We start from the raw sequence: 25,905 nt of genomic DNA on the forward strand, positions 1-25,905 counted from the left end.
ATACTTTCCTATAATACTACGTTACGATATTATGATATTGGCACACAGTGGTATGCATTGATTCCCTTGTGAAATTGCAGATACTGCTGTTGAGAAGGTTTAAGAATAATTATGTAGAAACTCTACAGATGCTAAAGCTTGTGCATTTAGCGTAATATAAAATATTTATTTGTAAGATTTTTCCAATTTATGGAGAAATCCTTTTTATTTAAGGGATCTAAAGGCATGTGAATGTCTCAGAACTTGCATTTTCATGTTCTATGAACTGGTTTAGGATTCGGATACCTCAGAAAGGGCATCTCCATGCAGTCCCTGGAACTCAGCCTATCTGAGCACATACATTGCTCCTATGTTTGTGACCCAGTGATATAAGCCAAGTAATTCTAACTTATTTTTAAATTAGAAATTTTAAAACAAGAGCAGTTTCTGCACACCTGTCACACCCCCCTGTAGTACTCTGTGTACATTCCCCTTTTTAAAATTGTCATGTGTTTTATGTCCAAAAATGCTTGCATTCAGCACTCATGGTGCCCAAGAACCATGGCATTTCTCAAAGCAGGAGAGTATTGTCTTCTTGGTAATGATGTTTTTTATAGATATTTACATTTCTTTACAATTTTCAAAACAAACTCAAAATGTAACCAAGAATGTATATGTAGCTCACAAATATCTCCTACGAGTGGTTCTTAGTGTTTTTGAACTTGAGGCACCCATCCATAACTTTTGTGAACTGAGTGGCAAAACTACTGTCTTTACCAAAATCCAAGACAACTTTGAATTAAAGATGATCCCCCAATAATTAGATTCTGGAGATGGAGAATTTATAAATAGATTATAATTTTCCCTGTATAAAATCTGATTATTGGGCTGTCATCTTAAATTCATGTCTCTCCACCCTTTGCAGCAGGGGAAGCAGTGGCAGGGGGGCTGGCAACAGGGGGAGTCAAATGGCTCGACTTTTTGTCTTTGCTCCCCTGCAGCTTGCCTCCTGTCCCCCCATTAATGCAACCCCTCTGTCTCCTACCCCCCACTGTTGCCTTCAACCCCTGTGCCAGCCCCCTTGTGCCACTGCCCCCCTGCTTGATCCCCTTGCCACTTACTCTAAGTCCCAGCTCTAGCCCCTACCCAGCCAGGCTTCGCTGGTTGTGGCAATAGCAGGTTGCAGCATTGGTTGGAACCAGGGCTGGAGCTGCTGCCTAGCCAAAAGAGGACCAAGGCTGCAGAGAGTGGCAGGGACCCCAAACCCAGGTTGGGACTAGCGCAGCAGGAGCTACCTTGCCACCTCTCCACCTTTTACTTGAATTTAAGATACTGACTAGGGAAAAAAACCCTCTTTGGACTGAGTAAATACAGTAATTTGTATATAACAGTACTTACTTCCTTGCAGAGGAGCTGAGTTGTGGGGGTGGTGAATTGGCCAGAAAGAGACAAGCCTGAGCCTGTGCTTATCTGTTTATCTCCTCACACCTTGCCTATCTCCTCATACCTTGTGTCACCCTTCAGAGGATCTCAGCATACCCTGGTTGAGAATCACTGTACTACACTGTGAGCATGTCTACACGTGTTTTTACGCTGGCTTGAATTTACTGTAGAGTAAACGGGAATAGGCCAGTGTCTACATGTGCAGGCGTTAAAGTGCTATAGTCCCACATCAGTCCACGGTGTTACTACATAGTAAGGCATCTACACATGTGTTACTGTGCAGTAATTAATCAGGCATAAATTTGATACCTACATGATGCAGATACCAAATTTATACTCAAATTGGCCTAAATTGCCATATTTACTGCACAGTATGGGTGTCCATGTGTAGACATGCCCATACTGCCCAATTATTTTTATTTCTGCACAGTAAATGTGCATGTGTAGATGCACTCTGTATGAGGGAATTGCAGTATTTGCCCCAAATACTTGACTGAAAACAAAGGATTATTGAATTACAGAAGGTAATATAAAATGTAACGTAAGGTGCATCTCTACCCTGCCTTGTGCCATGAAAGGTAACAGTTACATTCTCCACAGATTACATGGAGAAGGAGGAATTGCATGAATGCATGAAATGTTGAGAATACAGCTAAATCTGATTTTGTTTAGATTTTTCACAGTAAGTGTTCAAGTGTAATTAAGTTGAGCAGACTTATAGTTGTGGCTGTCACTTTTATACCTATATTGCTTTGTATTTGTTGTAGATGTTTTCTAATCACTTCAATATCGTGCATTTTTGCTAAAGATTTGTCACAAAATGTGTAGGAGTCTTTAAAGCAAACAGTGTATTCATACCCTGACTTAAAATGACCCTGTCACATGTGGAAACAAATCAGATTGTTGCTGTTAATGAGCTTTTCAATTTACTATTCAGTGGATCAGATAAGTGGATTTAAGAGGTAATGATCCTGTTTAGCACTCACCCTTGGCTGTCAGATCCTAGTAGTTGAGGGGAATCCCCAGGGACAAAAGCGTTGACACAGTTCTTGATGGGATAATGGGAATCAAAGCTAATGGATGATAAAAGGAGTAGTAAGAGTTATAAGGATAATTGTGGATTAAAGCAGTGCTCTTTGTCAACATTGACTGCAGTTCCAGTATTTTATTTGTTAAACTTGGATGGTGAAAGCCTAGTTTGACAACATAACCCAACGATAGTAGAGCAGATGCTTGTTCACATCCAGTCTAGCTTTCTCTCCTTCTTGTTAGAAAGCATCTGAATATCAGTGTGTGTTAGTAAGGAATGTAAAACTTTCAAAGATCACGTATAAAAAAAGTAGGAAAACAAGGTAAAACTTTTTGCAAAAGTCATGGATAGCATAGCTTGTTACAGGAGTAGTAGTTTTCAGGATAAAAATCATGGTGTTTAATGTTTTAAAAAAACATTTAAGTATGCTATTGTAAATATTTTGAAACCTGTTTAAATACCAGTGCTATAAATGATAATTTGTCAAATATTTTTGAAAATATATAGAGAGATTATACTATTTGTCATCATACTTTTATTATTTATAAATGTCCTGTTCAGTGTACATTTTTATCATAATACAGTATAATCTTATTAAAAATTGACTTTTGACCAAAACTGTAAGTAAATATATCCTTGCTGTTGAGCTTTGGTGTAGTCTTTCATTAGAGCAAAAATTGGATTGAATCATGGCTTTATTGTATTTTGATTAAAAACTGTTGAAATGTGTAGAACATGAATATATGATTGTCACTTGCTCCATCATAGTATAAAATTCTTTTTTCAAGAATAACTGAGAAGGTGAGCATCACTTGAAGTAATAGAATTTGCTTCAAATAAGTTTAGTATCTTAAGAGATATATTTGAAGTCTGTAATTCTGTGTAATTTATAGTGTGATAGTAATGGTCCAGAATAAAATTGGCACTAGATGGCACCAGCCTTTCATTACTAGGTGGCTTAGGTTACACATGTTCTGAAATTGTTTCTCCCATTTTAGATCTTAGTAGATACTTGATCTGATCACATAATGTGGAAGGATTAAATATTTGAAAGTCCTTGTTCTGACATCAATTAGGGTTAAAAGAGACTAAACTGAGTTGCACTAGCTGGTAAAGCTATCTTTAGTCCAGGTCTTGAATGAATCTCAGAGATTATGTAGTTTGGCAAGGTATGTTGGCAGACCAACAGTGAAGTATTTCACAAAGCATCTGTTTTTCTGGCTCTGTCAGAGTTGTACAAAGTAATTAGTTTTATGGTTATTAAAAATGTCACAACATCTTGTAAGACTATCTGGTAAATCTGCGGTATAATGCTACAAATCCTTTAGCCTACTCATTGATATTATTTCACAAGAGGAGTTAGATCTGACTGGTGGAATTTTAGGACAAGAGCAGTAGTACATATCCCGGGACAAAGGGTTATTAGAAAGCATGTCTTCAAGTTAGTTGACTGCCAAGAGAAGAAAAAGCCCAAAACTGAAATCTAGGGAATATCTAATTCAACCAGATTTCACAACTGGCTGTGTAACGATTTATATAAATGAAAGCTGAGGAGCATTGTTTATGTTCATGCTACTGATGCTACAGTATGGTGGAGAGTACATCATATGCACTATGCACTTATTATAATAAACCCTTGGTTTTAACAGTCCCAACAACAGGAACCATTTTTTTCATAATTATCATACAGCAAATTAGCTAATCTTATGGTAGCAAACACCTTTTAATGACCTTTTCTCCTTGTGTCATGGGAGTTCATTATATTGATGTTGTACTGTGTTGCTTTTCTCTACCCATTTGAAGCTGTTTATAAAGCACCATTACCTCCTTGAAAGGAGATGGTTTGCTCCCTGAGCCACAAAGTGAGGGCATTGTTTATGCTGAGTATTTAAAGTTTCTTTGTGGGAGGATATGTTTATGCAATGGTAAGTGAAAATCTATCAGCCCCAAATTCCTGAATCACTGCCTTGAAGGATATGAATCATCCATATGCTGATTTAGCCAGTGTCAGACAGACTGAAAAAATAATCTACATTCATGCCTGTGCCTCTCTTCAGCAAAACCCAAATAGGAAAGGATTAATATAATTTTAGAATAAGTAATATTTTGTACTTATACATTTATATATGTTACTGTTGCAATGTTTATTTTCAGGTGTATGCCCGAATGTCAGAAGTCTTAGGAATAACAGATGACAGCCATGTTCTTGAAACATTTGTGGCAAAAATGTGAGTCTGTGCTATGTTTTCTTTCGCTTAAATGTTGATCTAAATTCAGTTTTAATTCACAAACGTAATTTTAATTAAAACACTAAGTCTTAAAATTTAAATGCAGCTTTAGGCTCATAAATGTAAATTTTCAGAGGGGGTCTAAACTACAAATACCTAAATCACTTTTGAATATGGGATAAAAGAGCTTAAACTGCATTGGTTCTTTTCAAAATACCATTATAGTCTTAAACAGGTCATTATAGTTGTGAACTGTGGATGTATGAAGAATGTACACGTGATTATTTATCTTTGTGGTTGGGCCTGGAAGGCCACATAGTTTTCCTCTCACTTGTACACTGGTAACAGCTTATAGGTTGGCTACAACATCACTCTTACACTGTGGTAAAAATCAAGAAAGACCATCATCAAACCTGAAGAGCATAATCCGCACTGAAGTTACTTTGTTCTCCTTTGTAGCAGATTACCCTCATTTCCTTAGGTTGATGCTCACCATTGTGGAGTACACATGCTGGAAGGTACCTGTTGAAACACACTTCAGTTGTCAGAACATAGCTAGACATTGAGTGGATTGGACTGAATTCTCATCCTTAAAATTATGAAAACCAGAAGGCATAAATTCATAGAGGACCTGGGAGCAGGAAGGCAGACAACAATAGAAGCTGCAGACATGTGGGGCGGAAAATTTTCCAGTGCTTTATTTTTCTATAGGAAATTTTCCATTTCTAAAAATTAATTGTTTCATAAAATTCATTACTAACAATGAATAGATGCCAATACAATATTAGGTAAGCTTGGCAGTTTCAAAGTTGTAATTAATGTTTTTCAGGTAATTATCCCTAGAAACTGAGAGAGAATAGATATATGTTTTATTGATTTGTAAACAGGAGGGTAAATACACTTGCATAATAATCCAAACCAAAAACCAAGTTATGAATCCACCTAGTTGGCTGTGCAGGTCAAATCAAAGCCAAAGCTAAAATTCTTATTTCATCTCAGACTGCAAGTGAAACCAAAGCCAAAACTAAAACTGTGATTAATTTTTGTTTCACTTTCAGTTCAGCAAACACGCGGAGCAACGTCTCATTTCTTTCTTTGAGTTGGGAAAGTTGGAAGTGTTTGTGTAAGATCTGTTAGTTTTCTAGTGCTTTTGCATTGACGTAGTCATAATAATGCCTAACCAGAAAAAAACTAGTGTGTGATATCATTATAATGAAGTTAAGCCACTGAAGGAAGGAAGAAAGTTGGTAGATGTAAATTCTGTGGGCAGGAGTATGCTAACAACGCAACAAGAATGAAGAAACATTTAATAACATGTAAAAACTGTCCTGAAAAAGTACAAGCCATATACAGAAAGCTAATACAACAAAGTGGAGGAACAACATCATCTGAGAAAAGTCTACTTTAGGAATCCTTTGTAAGTAAACAAATTAATATGTTAAATAACACACAGTATAGATTAGCTTCTATATTGTTTTAAAACACTATAATTTTAAAAGTTGTTAATGCAACTCTGGACTGTATTTATTTGTTTAAAATATTTGTATCCTGCTTTTCTGCTGGCTTAGGCTTAACAATATATATATTTTTTAATTACATAATAGATAAATAGTTAACTATTTCAATCCAGCAGAGTGAGCTGAGTCCTCTGGCCGGTGGCAGAGGCCAGACTATACTTCCCTTTAGCTCTGCAGTCCCAGGACAACTGAACAGCAAATTGAGCAGCAGAGTGATCTTTCTGGCAGGGGGCGGGGGGAAGGCAGCTCCCTGCCACTTCTTCTTCTTCTGATGGATGAGGCCAGGCTATGGATGAGGCCAGGCTAAAATAAACTAAAATAAAAATCTTTTCCACCTTTCGTTGCAGGAACTTCGCTGCTCAAGTGAAATAGCCAATTTGCAAAAAATGGAAAATGAAAATGTTGAGCTGCCAGGTCTGGAGGAAAAAGCAGGATCCTCACTTTCAAGATCACTACCACCAGATATGCAATCCACCATAAAAGTCAAGCTTTTTATCCAGATTTGTGGACAAAATGTCAAAAGAAGATCAAGAAAAAGCAGATGAGACATTAGCTCAGGGGTGGGCAAAATACGGCCTGCAGGCCATTCTACCTGGCCTGCGGGGCACCCAAAAATGTAGAAAATTAATATTTCTCTGCCCTTGGTTCCTGTCAAAAATGACAGGAACCACGGGCAGTGGGACCCAGGGGAAGCCCAGTGGGCTCCAACAACAGCGGGGCCTGCCTGGCCCCCCCCTCCCCAGCAGGAAGTCCCTGCCGGGACTTCTGGCCTGGGAGCACGTGGCTGTCCTGCACCAGAACCACAGGTAAGTGGGGGTGAAGAAGGGCAGGGGGGACCCCGGGCAGGGAAGGAGCACGGGGGGAATGGCCCCCTCCCCCGCCCCATGGCCAGCACCCTGTGCTGCAGCTGCTCACAGCCCACGTGAGGTGGCCTGTGCCTGTTCTGGACAGCCTCATGTGGGCTGCGAGCGGCTGCAGCAGGGAGTGCCAGCCATGGGGCAGGGGAGGGGCTGCTTCCCCCCCCACATTCAGCTTTTCCCTGGGCTTCTTCCCTGCATGGAGAAAAGTGGCCCCTCGCCTGTCCCATGGACAGCAGTCCCTGCTGCAGGGGCTTGCAGCCCACGAGGGGCTGTCTGGAGCAGGCACAGGCAGCCCCAGGTGGGCTGCAAGCAGCTGCAGTGCGGGGCACTGGGCATGGGGTCTGCAAGGGGCTGCTTCCCCCAGTGGGGCGGGTTACAAGCTGGTGCTAAGCATGGGAAAGAGTGGCCCCTCACTCGCTGTGTGGCCCATGCCCCACACTGCAGCCGCTCACAGCCCATCTGAGCCTGCCTGTGCCTGCTCTAGACAGCCCCATGTGGGCTGCGAGTGCCTGCAGCAGGGAGTGCCAGCCATGGGGTGGGTGATGGGCTGCTTTTCCCTACGCTCAGCACCAGCTTCTTCCCTGCCGGTGAGCAGGGAGTTGAAGCTGTACACTGCCCCCCGCCTGTACCACGGGGCTGGGGGGCACTGGCTGTGAGTGGGCGGGGAGCCAGTGGGAGCATGGGGCCCACACCGATGTCCTGGGGTCAGTGCTGGCAGGGGCCAGAGCAGGGTGGCAGGAGCGCGGGGTCCCAGCTGGCAGAGGCTCTATGGACCCAGGCCAGCTCCCCCCTCTCCCTGCTGGTGCAGCCCAGCCCAGCTCCACAGACCCCTGCCAGCCTGTGCCCCACTTTGGGCCCCACTGGTGCTGGCCCTGGGACATTGGTCCCAAGATAGTGACCAGGGGGTGGGACACCTGTCAAGTAGCGGGGCTACCCATGTGGCCCTCGACAGCCTGCCAAAACTGGGTTAGTGGCCCTCCGCCCAAAATAATTGCCTCCCTTTGCATTAGCTTGAGCTATATTTCAAGTGGTACACCTCTTTCCATAACTGAAAATCAATACTGGAAGGAACTTTATGAACTAATTTGCCCATCATATAAGTTACTGTCATATTATTGCTTATCACATTCTCTTAGATAGAGAGTATGACAGAGTTCAAACAATGGTTATTCAAGCGATTGGTCAAGCAGAATGACTGACTGATTTCAGATGGATGGACTGATATACAAGGAAATCCTTTATTGAACGTTATGTTAGCAACACCTAAACCAATATTCCTGAAAGCTATTGCTACCAAATCTTCTCATCATACAGGTGATTACATAGCCAAATTACCAAGTGAAGAGATTGAAAGTGCAGGTCCCTCCAGGGTACAATCCCTTGTAACTAATAGTGCGAGTAATATGAAAGCTGCATGGCAAATATTAAAAGGCAAAGTATCCTCATTTAATAGTATTTGGCTGTCTTGCTCATGGTTTGAATCTTCTGGCAAAGGACATAGTAAGTGTAAATACAGTCAAGACAATATTGGCAAACTGCAAAGCAATTGTTAAGGTATTCAAAAATCATCATGGTGCTAATCAGACTTTGAAGAAATTACAGAAAGAGAAGCAGGGGAAGGAAAGTGCACTTTTATTGCCAGGAGCAACTAGATGGGGCTCGGCTACGAAGTGTTTACATAGTTTGCTGCACACAAAGAACTGTTTGTAGTGTGCTTCACTAGATGACAGTGTCCCAGATTATTCCCAGGAACATTCGGAAGCAGATTCTCAACAAGGACGTGTTCTGGGTTCTAGTTCAAGGTTAGCATTCAATTTGCTACTACCAATTTCAGTTGCTATCAAGAAACTTGAAGGAGATACACCAAGCCTTTCTAATATTCCAGAGATATTGAGACAACTGAATGAAAATATAATTCAGCATTTGCCTTCTTCACCTCTATACAAAAAAGAAGTAAAACAAATGTTTACTAAGAGATCTGAGTTTTGCTCTCATCCAGTTAATCTGGCAGCAAACCTTTTCGCTCCGCAACACAGAGGACAACATTTATCAGATGAATTATTCACAGCCCTCAGTACAATTAAAGAAGTGGCTAAGAACATCCCCAACATCGATGAAATAGCTGTGATGGCAGACATTGCCAACTATCGTGCAAAAGAAAAACATTGGAGCAAAAATATCATTTGGCAGGCCGCGGAGAATGTGTCTCCTCTTACATGGTGGAAGGGTTACTGTAACACCTGACTGTTGTGTAGGATTGCTTTAAGGATCCTAAGAATTCCACTAACAGCAGCTTCTTGTGAATGGAACTGGAAGGCTTTCAGCTCAGTCAAGACAAAAAAGAGGAATAGACTAACAAATGAATGCACTGCTAAGCTTGTTTCTATTTCTCAAAATGTCTTGCTTCTGGAGTTTTAGTCAAAAGCACAAATAGTGAAGAAGATGCAGTGTGATAAGTTGCCCTTGTCTATGGGTTAATTGGTAAAAGCATCCTTTAGCGAAAGAGAATGTGGTTCGAGTAGTTCTCAATCAGACTTGCCTCAATCTGATTCTGAAATGGAACTAATAAGTAGTGCAAGTGATTCTACAGCTAGTGAGAGTGAAACTGGAGGTGCCGCAATGTCCTCAGTGGAAGAGAGTTGAACTCTGTTGAAGTAGATGAGTGGACAACCATGGCATATCATGCACAGTTCTTTGGGTGTGCTAAAATTAGTGTGTCAACAGTTTTCAGTGCCTTCATTTTTTTCTTAAATCTAAACAAACAATGTAAGGGAAGTACATGCTATTGTGTATTGTCTTTGCATACATACAAGTATTCCAATAAAAATAATTTATTTTCACATAAAGCTTTGAGTGTGTTTGAATATAACGTTTAAACCACATAAAGTATTCTGTATTTAATTTTTTTTCCTAATCATATATTTTAGTTCAAACACTTGTGGCTATTGGGAAATAAAATTAACATGGGGGTACTTTTTTAGCTTTGTTTATTAAATATAAGTCAAATAAACATGCTAAATCAGATTATTCTCTATTTAGGGCATTGGGAAATTTTCTGGAAAATTTTCCAATTCAAAATTTTCCAGAAAACCCACATCACTGAGAAGCTGTAATTCTTGCCCTGTTTTCTCTGATACTTATCCAAATAAATCAAGTCCACCAGGATTGCAGTATTCTGATAGATTCTTTTTTTCTTATTATTCCTAGGAAATAATTAGAATTTCTTGCCTCTTGTCATGGCCCTTCTCTGGTCTGCTTGGGCATGCTTATCTTTCTCTCAAGTCTAGCAGGCCTGAGAGAAATTTTAAAGATTTTGATTTTTGAAAGTTATACCCTTTTTTTCCCTATATATCAAGACTTGATGTTATCTCTTATGAGAAAGGAGAACTTTCCTCTAAATCTGAGGTTTAACAGCTGAATTATGGCAAGAGAGTATCTCTGGAGATTTGGAAAATCTGTGAAGAAATTTGAAGTCCCTGAAGAGTAATGATTTCTCTGTGCTCTTGGGAAAAGTGAAACAAGAATGTGCTACTTATTAGGGTTGCGCAAAGCGGGGCGTACTCAATTCGGATTCAGTCCAATTTGGAGGACATTGATTCAACTTGCTGATTCGGATCACTGTCCCAACTCATTTTGGCTGAATCTGAAGATTCAATTCTGTTTTGGAGAATCAGCAATTTGGCTGTAGACACAGCTTTATATGTTTTTTCTATGTACCTCGAGGTACCAGGCGTGCCTCGTGAATGCTGAGATAATAGGGTTGATGGAGTGTCCCACAGGAGTGCAGGGGGGCCCCCCGTGTTCTCAGCGGTGACCCTGGAAGTGGACCAGAAGTACTTCCAGTCCACTCTGGGTCTGCCGCTGAGTGCGGGGACCCCCCCACTCGTGCCCCCCCAGGTTGCTGATCGTCCCCCCGCAGATCATCTTCCCCCCCAAACCCAGGAGGCATCAGTCACTGGGGAGGGGGGTCCCCCGTGCACTCCACGACGAACCCAGTAGTGGACCAAAAGTGCTTCTGGTCCACTTTTGGGTCCCCCGCACTCCCATTGGACACTCCATCTGCCCCACCATCTCAGCATTCACAAGCCGCCTGTTATCTTGAGGTACGTAGAAAAAACATATAAAGCTGTGTCTACATCCGGGGCTTCCAATTTGATTCAGAGTGATTAATGGGTCTCCTGATTTGATTTGGATTCAGAGCTTCGGCCGCCGAATCAGGCCAAATCTCCTCCAGATCAAATCAGTGACCAAAGATTTGCATAGCTCTATTACCATGCTTCTGAGGGGAAAAAAAGTGAATGGTGCTGCCAAACTGGCTTCCTCTAAACCTAGTCTGCAGACTTTCAAATGATCTTCAGTAGATTTGTTTTTACTGGAGACAAAATACTGGAACAATTAGGTTAAACATGACAAGTTCACACAATATTAAATGTAACCTGTCTCTGGCTACCATGACTACAAACATTGTGTTAGTTTCTATGATTCCTTAGGGACTTTTTCTAACATGACCTAATTTTCAAGTGAAGACAAGAGCTAAATAGTTTCCTCCCAATAAGATAGAGGCAGCTGTAACATTTAGCTTTAAGAAAACTCTCCTGCCCATCAAATCGAAGTATTTCTCCAAGAAAGTCTTGAAGCTAGAAAGGAGATTTTTTATATATATATATTTGATCTGGAGCAACACAGTTCTGTACAGAAAATTCTCTTTTCTTTCTGTCCAGAATAGCTGTCCATTGGTTATCTGAAGTCCAGCAAGATAAGGATTTTTGTCTTTTCCTGACTCTCTCTACCCACCTACATAAAGAGTGGGAGTAGAGCATGGAATGAAAGGCCTGTTGTTTCCCAGTTGCCTTTTGTGTTACGTTAAGGGCAAGCCACATCCTTAAAAATAACAAAATATGCCCAGGTATTATATCCCTTTCTTCTGTCCCCAATTCTCTGAATTGACTTTATTTATCTGATTTGTGTGGGTGTCTTGACAATTACCTTCCTCTACTCCACTTGGATAACTTTTCGCTTCGAAGCATATATACCCACACAGGGTACGTTAAAATTATTGTAATTAAGAATGCTGTGATCTGTGCTTGAACAAAAAAACCCACACATTCTGTTTTTCTGTCGTCTACAAATTATTTGCAACTGAATCAGTCAGCACAGTGGCCCACTTTGATGGATGCATTTCTTGTGATTTCTAGAAGCAAAGCTCATCATGGAATTAAAAACCTTCCTCTTTTGGGGGGGGGGCATTTTTTTGGTTTTTGGGTTTTTTTGCTGAAACTACAGTGGAATTGGGAAACTGAGTAAGAAAGACCATTGTATGACATTTTGGAGACTTCAGTTTTTTGGCTGTCTTTCCCATCTGTTGTTGTCATTGAAAGGAAACTAGGGTCTGTGCATATCAACCAAGTCTCAGAAAAATCATTTCATAGGTTTCAAATACTACTATATGCATTAGATTTGACATATATGTATTTGCATCAGCAATTTAAGCTAAGCAGTAAACTGGTCCTGCATATATATTTACTGAGCATATGCAACATTTCTAATGACTAGTTGTTTTAAAAGAAAACATTTCCAGCTTTAGGTGGTGTGTTTGATATTTAGTATTGGATTTTTTTTATATTTGTAGTTTAAGTTTATATGAAAACCTTGTCTTTTTTTTTTTTAATATTATCCTGGAGATCATTTTGGTGTCAAAAAGGAACATTTTTACTTAAATTGAGGAATAAGCAGGACACATTTATCAATTGACAATAAATCCATTATCTAGACACACTTTCATGTCAGCATCCATTTAAATAAAATACCTGCTTACCAGTGATAGGCTGTTCTGTGAAAATTGGGACTAGAATCTATGGAGGCCTATACATGTGCTTGGGGAGGGGAGGAGGATAGAAGAGGGGGGTAGGAGGGCATTTTAATTAGAGCAGTCTCAGGAGTCGCTTTAATTAAAATGCCCCCAGTGTCTCGTGTATTCAGTGTCCCACATTTAAAAATGGCCGCAGGGGCGCTTTAACTAAAGCTCATTAGACAAGCTTCAGTTAAAGTGCCCCCCATCACCATGTTGAAACATGGGTTCCTGAATACATGAGATGCTGCAGTATGCTGGAGCATTCTAATCAGAACGCTCCAGTGGGATCAAGTCTGCTCCAACAGGTTCTAATTAGAACGTGTCAAAGCATGTGTATAGGCACCCCATAATGTCCTGATGCATAATGCAATAAGTATAACTAGATGGCGCAGCTTGGGGTGGCAGCATTTCTGTTGTTTCATTCTTACCACATTAATGAGCAAATTCTGCCAAGTGTGACGAGGAGTACTATAACTATAGTGAGATCACCAGTCACTTTTCCCTGTAAGCCAAGTCCACGTTTTAGCAGATGGTTCCACAGTAGGAAAATATTAGCCTATGCTTGTGCTTAGCCAAAAAATTCTTTTTTTATCTATGTAAAATAAGAGAAAATGATCATGATGAATATTGCTCTAACATTATATTCATCAAAAATAACAGTGACTTTGTATCTTTAGTACATTTTTAAGTTGCTTTATAGTTAGAAGTGATCCATTATGGTTGCTGCTTTGTCAGTGCATAGTGTTATTTGAGATACCACAGTTATTTTCTATTTTAAAAAATTACACTGCCTCATTAATGACCACCACTGCTTTTTATACCAAAAAATGGTGAAAACACTTTGAAAATATTGAATCAGTAAGTCATCAGTACACCCTACCATTAGAATCATTGCTTACTTTGAGGTGATCCTATAACTACATCAAAAAATGCTTTACATCTAATCATGACAGTTAAGATTCATAGAGAAAATATTCTGTTTTTAAATGCTGTGGGAGAAACATGAGGAACACATATAATATTTTGATTTGTAATGATCAAACATGCAGTAATCCTTTGTGACATATTAAAGAATGTTTGTGTTCTGCTGTTAGAAGACTTACACATCCTATTTTGTGATAGTTTGCTGTTTCGGATGGAAAACACAGTTTCTGGTTTCCATGTGAAGCACTTCATGAAGTCTGGTATGAGTTCAGTGATCAATGACAGGACAAGTGAATTATGTTTCTTCTAGATTTGAAGATAATTGTCTAAAGTGTCTTAGCTACACCTGCTTTTAGTTTCTCCAGTGGGCCATTCCCATGTGAACACTTTTAAACTGTTCCCTCTGAATTCTTTAACACAGGCTCCACAGTGCAGACCTGGTCAGCAATATCCATTAATAAGTTATTTTACAACATTAATAGTGAACAAGTTGTATTACATGTCTGATAACCTTCCAGCAGCATTTGTGATGCTAGAGAGTTTGTCACTTATTTTTAATTAATGCATTAAAGCTTATGTTGAGTAGATATTCATCAAAGCCAGAAGTATTCTCAGAGTTTAGCCACTATGAGTTTCTTGTAAATATTCTGATTATGATTTCAATTAGTTATGTTTCTTTGCCACAAAATAGTAAGCCTTCCATCCATGTTTTGTTGAAAATCAGAAATAAGTCTCCTGCTGAGCATGTGAACAGTTATCTCTTAAGGGATGAGCCTTTATTCATCACATGGACACCCATGCAATTGTGATTATTAATAATTAGCATATGGGCTCACAAAATATTTTTTCAACTATTTGGTATTTGTTTTGTGTGATTGTAATTGAATTCACACAGTATTGTTTCTACTCCTTAATAGGATAGCAACAAGATGAGAAAAGTAAATGTTGTGTAATGCATCCAGGATGAATGTTTGGCTGAACATAGTGGGCGCATCCAGACGAGCCCGCAAATGCCTCTTGCAGCATCTCAAACCCCTTTGAGACATTGCAAGAGGCACGTGAGGGAACAAAAAAATATTCCCCCTGCTGCAAAGTTGCAGTGGGGGAGCAAAATTAGACCCCTTGATATCCAGGGTTCAAACAAAACCCCGAGGGAAAAAATTGGGTCAGGGCATGATCCCAGACCGTGCCATGAGGCAAATGGAGTCTCAGTCCTCCACAGAGGATTGGCTCTTACCCTGGTGATTGGCTCTTTCCCTGGTCCTGAAGCACGCTGCCTGCCCAAACCAGACAGGCAGTGGTGCAATCTGCAGGGCCCTGGACCCAGTTTCTGCGGGTAAGTAGGGGGTTGGGGGGCTGGAGGAGGGGGGAGGGGACCTTTCCCAACTCCCTGTTGGTTCCCCCCACCCCTATTTGCTCTCCCCATCCCCTGTTTGTTCTCCCTGCTCCTGGTTCATTCCCCAAGCTCCCGGCTCGCTCTTCCCACACCCCGTTCATTCTCCCCACCCCCTATTAGTTCCTCCTGCTTGCCATTTGTTCCCCTAGCTTCCCACTGGCTCTCCCAGGCCCCACACATTCACTGGCAGTAGCAGAGAATGAGCAAGAGGCTGGAGAGAGCAGGGGAATGTCCCCAGCTCATTTCCAGGGGCTTGTCTCTAGCCTCCTGCTGGTCTTCAGCCCCCTACTCATTCTCCTGCTCGTCTCCTGAGGCTGGAGACAAGCAGGGGAAGGAGCAGGGGGCTGGAGACCAGCAGGGAGGCTGGAGGGGGAGCTGTAGCCCCTGGGGGGCCCTGGGACCCTGCAGGCAGGGTAGTCCATGTGCTGTGGGGGGGAGGGTCTCTGCCCTGTGGGAGGCAGGGGACCATTGGCGATGCGTAGGGGGTGCACACAGGTGCACACCTACCCCCAGAGTGTGGCGATGTTAAAACATTAAAACATAGATATTTAGGATTTATTTTATTATGATGCTGGAGACACTGGTAGGCTTCCAGATTTCTTTAACATTGTAAATATAGCAATAAAACATTGCCCATCTGATCAATCCTCCTTTCTCTCTCCCTCTTTTGTTCTAATTGTGTAAGAATGTGGATTTTGGGGTATTTTAAAAAGTGAATTTGGGATGCTGCTTCAGCAGTCTAGCTAACACAAGGGGCTAGTATCCCCAGATATGAACTGGCTGGACCCCACAGCAAAGTGCATGTCCAAGCATGTGCGCTGAGGCAAAAAGCCCTGGCTAAAATTTGCACCACTTCTATTTTAGCTGCTGCAAGCAGACATGCTTGCATGTGTGGATGCGCCCAGTAATTATTTGTTTATTTCTCTCCATATATACACATGCTTTCCTGTAGGTCGTGTCATTGTATCTAAGCTCAAAACATTCACGGAACATTTTGGATATGTGAACATTTTTACAAATACCCAGCAGTCTTCCATACATTCATGAATAATCCGTATAATCCTTGAATCATAGCAAACTAAAATGCAGTACTTTTTTTTAACTTTTCACCTTTGCTCAGTTTTAATGAAAGGTATATGTCCAATCACTATCATTGGGCCACAGAGAGCTCTTAATTTTAAATTATGATAATCTAGAAGAAATAATGAAAAAATGACTGTTCAGAGCCCTGTTGCCAACAAATTGCCCCCTGTTCCTTATTACTGATATATAAATACCATGTTATGGCTGAGATGTTTTAAAAGTCTTTTATGGGATTTGGATGTGAGTTCTTATACATTTGGATGCCAGATCTTATACATTTCAATGGGAAGTATCTATACAAACCCTTTACACAACTTTGAAAAATTTGGCCTGAAATATTCTATTATGACTTTACACTTCTTTGAATATTATAAACATGATCATGTTGTGTAAATATAGCCATAATATTATTCATTAGATTTTAAATATATCCTTTGATTTTTTACTTGAGCTTTTCAACTGGTTTTGGATCAAATACTTCTTGTTCATAATTCAGCTACTTCAACATATTGTCTGCCATGCATGTCCACATAATAAATGGCACAACAGATTCATGACGTAAATGGCACAACAGGTTTCTAAAATCCTCTTCTTCATTTAAAATAAAAATTAAAAAATAAGGCTTTGTCATATTATAGCAAGAAATTGCATGCAGTGATAAATAGAGATGATATCCTTAAATGAATAAAAAAGATTTGCTTCTTTCTTTCTCCTTATACCTTTTCAAACCTTCACTCTTCCTTTTTCCCCACCCTCATTCCCTCTGTGCTTCTTCATTCCCCTCTCATGTCCTGTCTTCCTACTCATTCCATTCCTTCTGAAGCAGGAACCCCTAGAGTTATCATCTTCATTTCAGATACCACCAAGTTCATTACAGTCAGTTTGTCTGAAAGATCATCATGCAAGAGCAATCTGTGGTGCTGATAGCAGTAGCATGGATTTGGGATTCTGAGTATGAAGAGTGCTTTGTCAGCAAGACTTAGAAAGGATGATCAAAAAAAAGGAAACACAGTAAAACAGTGTGAAATAGTTTACAAAGGTTGGAGGAAATCACCCTTACCCTCCATCCTTTATCAGTCCTCGTTAATATAATATGTTTAGGCCCCAACTACACATTACACTTAAGGCATGATTAACCAGTTAATCATGCCTTAAGCCATTACCCAGCTACACATTCAACCAATTAATGTCTTGCTAAGACAAGTAATAAGCTATAAAGTTATTCCACAAAAAAATGTGTAATAACTTCATAGCTCGCTCTTATCATGCCATTAATTGTGTGTGTGGCCAGGTACTCCCTATCATCTAAGGGGCTCCCAACCATAGGGGCGCACTACCACTGCAAACCCTGCACTTGACAAGGCTGCAGCTGATAGTGTTCCTGGCAGTGCCCCTGCTGTGAGCCTTGTCAGCTGCAGGGCTTGCAGTGGAGACAGCAGGGAAGAATGCTGCCACCACTGCAGGGCTCAGTGGTTTGCAGCAGGGAGAACACTGCCACCACTGTGAGCTTCATCAGGTTGGGGGACAAGGGGACAGCAGGGAGAAAACTGCCATTGCTGTGAGCCTCATCAGATGTGGGGCTTTCAGCAGAGACAGTGGTGAGAGCACTGCCCTTACTGCAACTCCCAGCAGCTGTGCAGCTTGCAGTTCTGCGAGCCAGTGTAGGGGGAGCCCAGGATTGTAATGCATGTGTAACATGGCAGGAGGCGCAATTGTGTGGATCGGGCATTAAGTCTCATTGTGCTTTTTCCTGCAAACGTAGAAGGGCCATTAGTTATACAAACCCTAACGACAAGCATTCGCCGATCAAAATAATTTTAATTAAGAAGGCACTTTATATATGTTAGATACAGTAATTTTGTTTTGTTTATGATTACAGGTTGAAGGAGGAACTGATGGATTATTTTCTTTTTATTCTAGTTTATTTTTTTTAACACAGGGTCTAAAATAATGACAGGTTAATACATTTGAAGGCATTACCTTAGAAAAAGCATGCATTTGGCTCTGGCAAATTCATGCAATCAGAAAAGGCTTCAAAATCATTTGGATGGCTCTAAGGCAGAGAACCATGAGAGCCTCAGCTTTCTTCTGGTACTACATCCAAACTAAAAGCAAGTCTTCATGCTTTTGCATAATCTGAAAAATAATAACCTTTTTAATTTAAATATGATTTTTCAGTTTATTATTGAAGCACTGGTTAGAAACTATCTCTTTTTGAAAATGTACAGTGTAGTTCTTTGCTTTGAGTGTAGTTATAAGGAATATCTGTAATCTTTTGTTGCCATTTTGAATATTTGTTTTAGACAAAACTACTACATAACTTCCTGTTCACCTGACAATGGTAATGCTATTAAATATAATTCTTCACTCTGCCACTTGAAGCTTCCTGATTGGTTGCTTTAACTCTATTTCATTTTTAACATTTTTAATCAATAAGCCACTTGAGAGACAAGAAAAAAGGAACCAGCACTTAGACTCAAATGGTAGCTTGCTTTAATGTCTTGGAGCATTGAGCATTTTTCTCCTGTATCAGGGCATAGGTTCTCTCCCTCAGACATTAGAAGAATTCTTGTGTGTATTTTATACAAAATATAAAAAGAATTGGTTCATTACTTAATAAGGGAAGGAAAATAAATATGATATAAAGAAGGCTGAAGTATTCAGCCTTGTATGCTTTAACTTTCTCCCCAAAAGTTAGTTGTGCTCAGATACTTAATGAAATTAATTCTAACAACAAGATAGGAGCATAGGTGAGAATAGTGGCAGCCCAGGTCTGAGTATTTCAAGAAGATAGATGTGTTCAAGTTGACACAGCCCAATAAACTTCATCCTAAACTACTTAAAGAACCAGCTGAAGCTACATCTAAACTGTTAGTGATTTTTTTGTAAAGAATTCACGGTGACTGGGAAAGGTCCCAAAGTACTGCAGGAGGGCAGACATAGTACCTATCTTTATAAAGAGGAAAAAGATGTGAGTTAAAGAACAATAGATCAGTCAGCCTAACTTTGATATCTGGAAAAGTACTAAAACAAATTATTAAACAATCAATTTATAAGTATCTAGAGGATAACAAGGTAATAAAAAACAGCCAACATGGATTTCTCAAGAACAAGTTGTGTCAAACCAATATAATTTCCTCCTTTGACTAGATAACTGGCCTAGTGATTGAGGGGGAAGCAATAGAAGTAATACAGCCTCACTTCCATAAGGTTTTTGACAGTGCCCCGTATGACATTCAATAAGCAAACTAGAGAAATATAGTCTGGATGTAATCCCCAAAAGGTGGGTGCACAATTGTTTACAAAACTGTTCTCCAGCATAGGAAATAATGGTTTTCTGTTAAACTGAGAAAGCATCTTGAATGGAGTTCTGGGCCTAGTTATGTTTGATATTTTCATTAATTACTTTTATGACAGAATGTAGTACACCTAAAATTTGCAGGTGACATAAAGGAAATGTGTCCTTTTGAGGAAAGCCACCACTTCAGTAAAGAATGGAGGGGAGGGTTATAGTGCCTAAAAAACTAAATCTGAGTCAACAGGACAGTGCTGTTGCAAAAAAAAAAAAAAAAAAAAAAGCTAACTTGATTCCAGGATGTATTAATATTAAAATCTGGCAAGTAATTATTCTGTTCTATTCAGCACTGGTGGGAGATCAGGTGAAATGTGCCTGTGTCTGCTCTTCCCCCCCATCCTCCTTTACTTCCTGCTCAGGCTCCAGTCCCTTCAGCCCTGCCCAACCCAGCCAGAAACTTCCACTGCTTCTCCTTGAGAGAGTCCAGAGGAGAGCGATGTGCATAAGAGGTCAGGAAAACAGACCTTATTATGAGAGGCTGAGCCATGGGACTCCTCAGCCTGGAAGAGCACAGACTCAGGGGTGATCTGGTGGCCACCTATAAGTTTATCTGGGGTGCTCACCAGGATTTGGAGGAATGTCTGTTCACCAGAGCGCCCCATGGGATGACAAAGTCAAATGGTCACAAACTCCTCCAGGACCATTTCAAGCTGGTGGACATAAGAAAGAACTTTTTTATAGTCCGAGCCCCCAAAGTCTGGAATAGACTGCCTCCAGAGGTGGTTCAAGCACCTACTTTGAACACCTTCAAGAGAAATTTGGATGTTTATCTTGCTGGGATCCTATGACCCCTGCTGACTTCCTGCCCTTGGGGCAGGGGGCTGGACTCGATGATCTTCCAAGGTCCCTTCCAGCCCTAATGTCTATGAAATCTATGAAATCCTTGGCCAGACTGGGCTGGGCCTGACTGCTGCTGATCGTTGTGATCCAGAGCAGAGCTGCAGCAGAAGGTAAGGAGGTGGTGGGCAGGGAGTAGGAGTTAGATACAGGAGTGGGGTAGACAGGCACAAGAGAGCAAGGGGTGTGGGGGAAGGGTTCAGGGTGTGGAGCAGGCTGCTGGAGGAGAGCTAGAGTGGCCACTGACACATCCCCAGGATACAGGGCATCCCCTTGCTGAGGGGTGTTTCCCCAGCCAATCAGCAGTGAGGGGTGGGGCCACTGCCTTGGCCAGTCAGCAGCAAGGGATAGGGCTACCACAGAAAGGCCACCTCCTTCCCTCCCTTCCTGGCTGGGAACCCTGCTCCTCCTGGTTGTGTGTCTCCCTACTTCTAGACATAGCCAATAGAATTGTGAGGACAAATGATTGACGTGTATTTCCACTAATCAGCTGAAAAAACAGGAATTTTTGCAATCTGTTCCTTATTGAGAAACTGACAGGAGGTAAATAGTAGGGCTATGCAAAATTTCACTAGCTGTTTCGATTCAACAATGTTTCGACTCATTTCAAACTGGAAACAGCAAAATTGAATCAAAACGAAGAGCTTCGAAACAGCCTCGAAACAAAACATTTCAAAGTTTCAAAATGTTTTAAGTTTTGAAGCAGCCAGCAACCAGGTGGTGGGAGACGGGAGAACCAGGGCTGCGCTCCCAGCAGCAGGTGGGAGTGCATCCCTGGCTCTCCGCGCCTCCTGTGGCCAGGCTGCAGGAATCTGATCACAGTGCAGGGGAAGGGAACTGAACCAGAACTCTCAGTTCCCCTCCTCAGCCCTTAGATTGGGCTGGGGATGGGAACTCAGCCCAGCTGGGCTGACTTCCTTTCCCCAGCCCAATCTAGTGCTGGGGATGGGAACTCATCCTAGCTAGGCTGTCTTCCCATCCCCAGTGCTACAATCGGGCTGGGGATGGGAAGTCAGCCTAGCTGGGCTGAGTTTCTTTCCCCAGCCCAATCTAGCACTGGGGAAGGGAACTGAGCAACCGGGCTCAGTTCCTTTCTCCAGCATCCCGGTCCCAGGCAGCAGCACCTGGCTTCCCTCCCGCATCTGGCAGGCAGATCGGGGGCCCACAGCCCCGGGAGGACTAGCGCAGCCTCCACAGCCCTCCCAGGGTTGCGGGCCCCCATCTGTCTGCCAGTTGAGAGAGGCTGTTTCAAGCTTCATTATAGTGAATGGGCGAAACATCAAAACAGCGTAGAAACAGCTTCACTGTTTCAACAAAGCAAAACGGAACAGCTGTTTTGAATCAAAATGAAATTCAGAACTGTTCTGTCAAAACCTCAAAACCCAAGTCAAAATGGAACAGTGGCATTTTGCATAGCCCTAGTAAACAGGTTTAAAAACAGGACAGTCTAATATAAACCAGGACCAGTGGCCACCTTAGGGAGAGCAGGAGGTGGGGAAGCAGGGAGTTGGGGGGCAGGGTCAAGCATGGAGGGGCAGGTGGCAGTAGGGTATGTGACAGGGGGGATGTATGACATGGGGCAGGTATGGATAGGGATGGGCACAACTGCTGGGGGATAAGGTGCAGGAGAGCCAGGGGCAAGGGCCTGGCCCATTCCCACCTCTGCTTTCCCCACCATAGGTCAGGGGGGACAAATATAAAACAACCTTCTCTGTGTAAAATGACAACAAATTTATAATTTTCCAAGTGTAAAATCTAATTATTGGTGGGGATCATCTTAAATTCAAAGTTGTCTTGGATGTGGTGAATTCAGTAATAAATATATGGTACCTTATATAAGATATCTGGTCATTTTCATCATCTAAGAGCTTTGTAAACATCCACTTGCTAAATTATACATATTAAAAGGCAAGGTATGGGAAAACATATTAAGTGATGCCAGGAGAAATTTTATGGGCCTGATCCTATTCCACATACTAGGTGCCAAAGTATAATCCTGTTCCACCCTTATCAAATCCCTTAAAAATGTTAATTCAGTGATTTTTTATAACATGACATCATCTTAGCTTTATGACCAAGTCACAGGCAGCAAACAGGGGGAAGACTTTTGTATGAACTCTTTTTCAAGGATTTGAGTATCATGGAATGGGGTGATAGTTGGGCACTGATAAGTGGAAAAGCAATGGACCCTATGCCTTGATATATGTGTTGTATGAGTATAATGGAAAAATGAAAGGAAGATACAACTACATTAGTTCTGCCATATTTCTACAGTAGCAGTTATCAAAGATATCAGGGAGTAAAAGCTGAAAGGGACTGAGGACTGATCCCTGTAAAAAGTCCCCAGAACGTGTAGGGAAATGTGGTAGATCTAATGTGTCTGAAATGCAGTATAGCATTTGATATGACACTAGATGGGGAATTCCTGAAACTGAAGCAGGAATTCATTGCTACATGATTTATAAGGTACAATTTCAGTGGGAAATATTTGTGAATCTAGCCCACAATATCTGTCCCTGTTGCTGTGTGGGGATATTAGCATTTCTAATTTCATGGAGATTGGGAGGATAATTGGAATAGACTGTGAAGTGGTTAGTGTTATTGTGATAGGGCTATGTAAGTAACTAACACAGGTCACTAACTGGGGATTACTGATGGGTAACAATAAAATATTTCATAATAAATCAGTTGCAGGATTATGTGGTGGGGTACGTGTGTTGTAGCTGTTACATTCCAGGAAATGTGCAAGAGGTGAGAGTTCTTTCTGCTGCTTAGCTTGACCTGGATCTACTTCTCCCTGAGGCCTGGGGAAGGTTTATTTGTGCCTGGGAGCTTGTCTAACTTCTCTCCCAAGTATGCAGTTGTTCCAATAAAAGATATAAGAGAAGAACTCATACCTCTTGAATTACCATATTTTTTGTAATAATTCCTGTCTCACAAGCATTAAAAAAATAAAGGTTTGATTAGACAGGTTTATTCATAGTATCGTGTCCTGGTATCTTCTGTTTGTGTGTGTGTGCTTTCTGTCGTTTTATAAAGGGAAACACTTGTTATAAATTCTCTCTTTTTTTCTTATTCTAGTGTTACAAACCTTAAATATTGGGGAAGATGTGAGCCTGTGATTTCAAGAACTCTTCAGTTTCTAAATGATCTTTCTGTTGGATATCCTTTTATTGTATATTCTACATCCTATTAGGTTATAATATAGTAAAAAGTGATCATAAGAGTCATTTTTCTACTTATTTTACAGTGAAATGATTTGACCGCCTTGAGAATATTAATACTAGTTTAGTTTGCTTTACGCTTTTTATGAGTAGTGCATTTTTAGGAAGTTTTTCCAGGATGATTTCACATAATTATTCTCAACGGAATAGAATCCGTATGATGAGATCATTAACATCACTGGTCCTGTTCAGAATCGTTTGAAGTCAGTATCTCATTGTCTCCAAAGAGAGCTAAACTGGGCCCATTTTGGCCTTGATTGACTTTAAGGACCTGCATGCTGCTCATGTGCTCTTAGTGTCATGCATGGACTTGGTGAATTGGGACCTTTTTGTAATTAACACCACAATGATCTTGTGGGAAAAACAGAACGGGGCTCATTGCTTTTTTGCTCTGAACAGTTAGTCAAAATCCAGTGTGTTAGTTTTACGATTTGTTGCAAATTTTCTAGCAAGGGCTTAAGTCGCATCTTAGTCACAAGATAAAACAAAATACATTTTTGCTTGTTGAGCTTCCAAGTCAGGCAAGATAATTTGATTTTAAAGAAAATTAACAATTTACATATTTTCTTGCATGTAACACACACCTTTTGTCCCCCAAAAGCAGCCCCCGCAAAATTGAGGTGCATGATTTCGAGGAGCTGATTTTCTGCCTGGGATTCAAGCATCCTGCTTTGATTGCTGCTCCACAGTTCAGCAACTGTGGTATTACTATTCAGGCAGCTGAAAAAGTCAATTGACTTAATGGCCCATTGATGTCCACTCACAGGTGTTAATGACAATTTTTTTGTAATAGGCTTGATAGTCCATTAATCAAGCTAACTTAAGGCAGTTCTGCTGTCTCCTAGCTTCTGGTCTGTCTTCTCATATTTTATAGCCAAAGCAGGAAATGGAGGTAAGCTATCTAAGGATTAGGCTGTATTCCTGCTCTATGCTGCGATAACTCAGGAAAAATCTTTTTTTTTTCGTTCTGCCTTTCTAAAACAAGGTGTGTGTTATGCAAGAAAATATAATAATTATTTTGCCATATCATGATATTTAAGTAGATATAGGCAACAGAAAACATTTTCAAGACTGAATGAAAAATTATATAAGTGGATTCCTTAAATATTTAAATAGTAAAAGTTTTAGTTAACCTTTTTGAGTGAAGAGATTAATATTTCAGTCAACCAGAAAGGAAAAGAGTGTGGCCATCATTTTATTTTTTCCTTCAAATTCTGGTCATCTTGGAAAAATTGTATTGTATTCCTTATATTAAATTATGCTTATTGTTTTGCAGCCTGAATAAGGGTGTTTTGTTTAGGTAAAATTATACATTAGTTTGCTTTTTTTATACTTAATTGCTCTTAAACCAATATGTGAGATATTAAATCTTTTAATGTCACCACACATGTAGGAATCATATGAAACCTAAATATTTCTAAAGTATTTTACAAAAACCAAGAGAGAGGATATATTGCATTGAATGAATAAACATATGCAGTTTTTAATGTGCAGTTAGGTATGCTGTAAGTCTCCTTTTTTCCTCTCTAAAAGAACCATGAAAATCACATTTCACTTATTACATGGGCTTGACCTATAATTAGGCCCTCTGGAGTCATTACCTTTGTACTTGCAGTCTGAAATACCAAATCCAAAATCTTTTCATTAATTGTATTTATAGTATTTATAGTTTATTTAACCTGTTAGGTCTTCTCTGGTTATTTGATTCTTCTATGGGGTTTTCTAAGTGCAATGGTAATTCAGAGTTTTGATCTGTAAGATTGACTTCAGCGAGTATTGACTGAGTGAACTTGAGAATAATGGTGGTGGACATATGTGCAAGGTTGGCCTACAACTGAAAAAACACAATATATTTATATGTGTCTAAATGTTGTGCCAAAAGTTGTGGGTCAATATGCAATATAAATTATTGATGCATCTAATACTTGTTTTTAAAGCTAAAAAGAGACCTAGAAATACACTGATGACTAATAATTTTAATTTTATTCTGGACTTTGGATAAAGTAGCTGAGTTGGCTCTGTATGATTTGGATACAATATAACATGATAGAAAGGAGTACATATTTAATGCCCAGAGCTTTCCTGAATGACCCGTTTGTACAGAAAATTGTTTCTGTATAACAACTTGTGTCTCTTAGAGCTCTGATGAAAGCAAAGCTTCGGGGGGGGGGGGGGGGG

The 25,905-nt window shown here is 40.6% G+C and overlaps 1 protein-coding gene across 3 annotated transcripts in view; it reads left to right on the plus strand.

Annotated features, from left to right (window-relative positions):
- The window catches only part of RANBP17 (RAN binding protein 17), a 329,610-nt gene that overhangs the window by 186,680 nt on the left and 117,025 nt on the right, over positions 1–25,905 (plus strand). For all 3 annotated transcript variants that reach the window (XM_019506533.1, XM_019506534.1, XM_019506535.1), the window contains 2 exons: positions 4,607–4,680; positions 23,585–23,665. In XM_019506533.1, coding sequence (XP_019362078.1) covers positions 4,607–4,680; positions 23,585–23,665 — 155 coding nt within the window. The remainder of the gene's footprint in view (positions 1–4,606; positions 4,681–23,584; positions 23,666–25,905) is intronic.

The sequence above is a fragment of the Gavialis gangeticus genome, unplaced genomic scaffold (assembly GCF_001723915.1).
Source record: "Gavialis gangeticus isolate Ggan-Ray unplaced genomic scaffold, GavGan_comp1, whole genome shotgun sequence".
NCBI lineage: Eukaryota > Metazoa > Chordata > Crocodylia > Gavialidae > Gavialis > Gavialis gangeticus.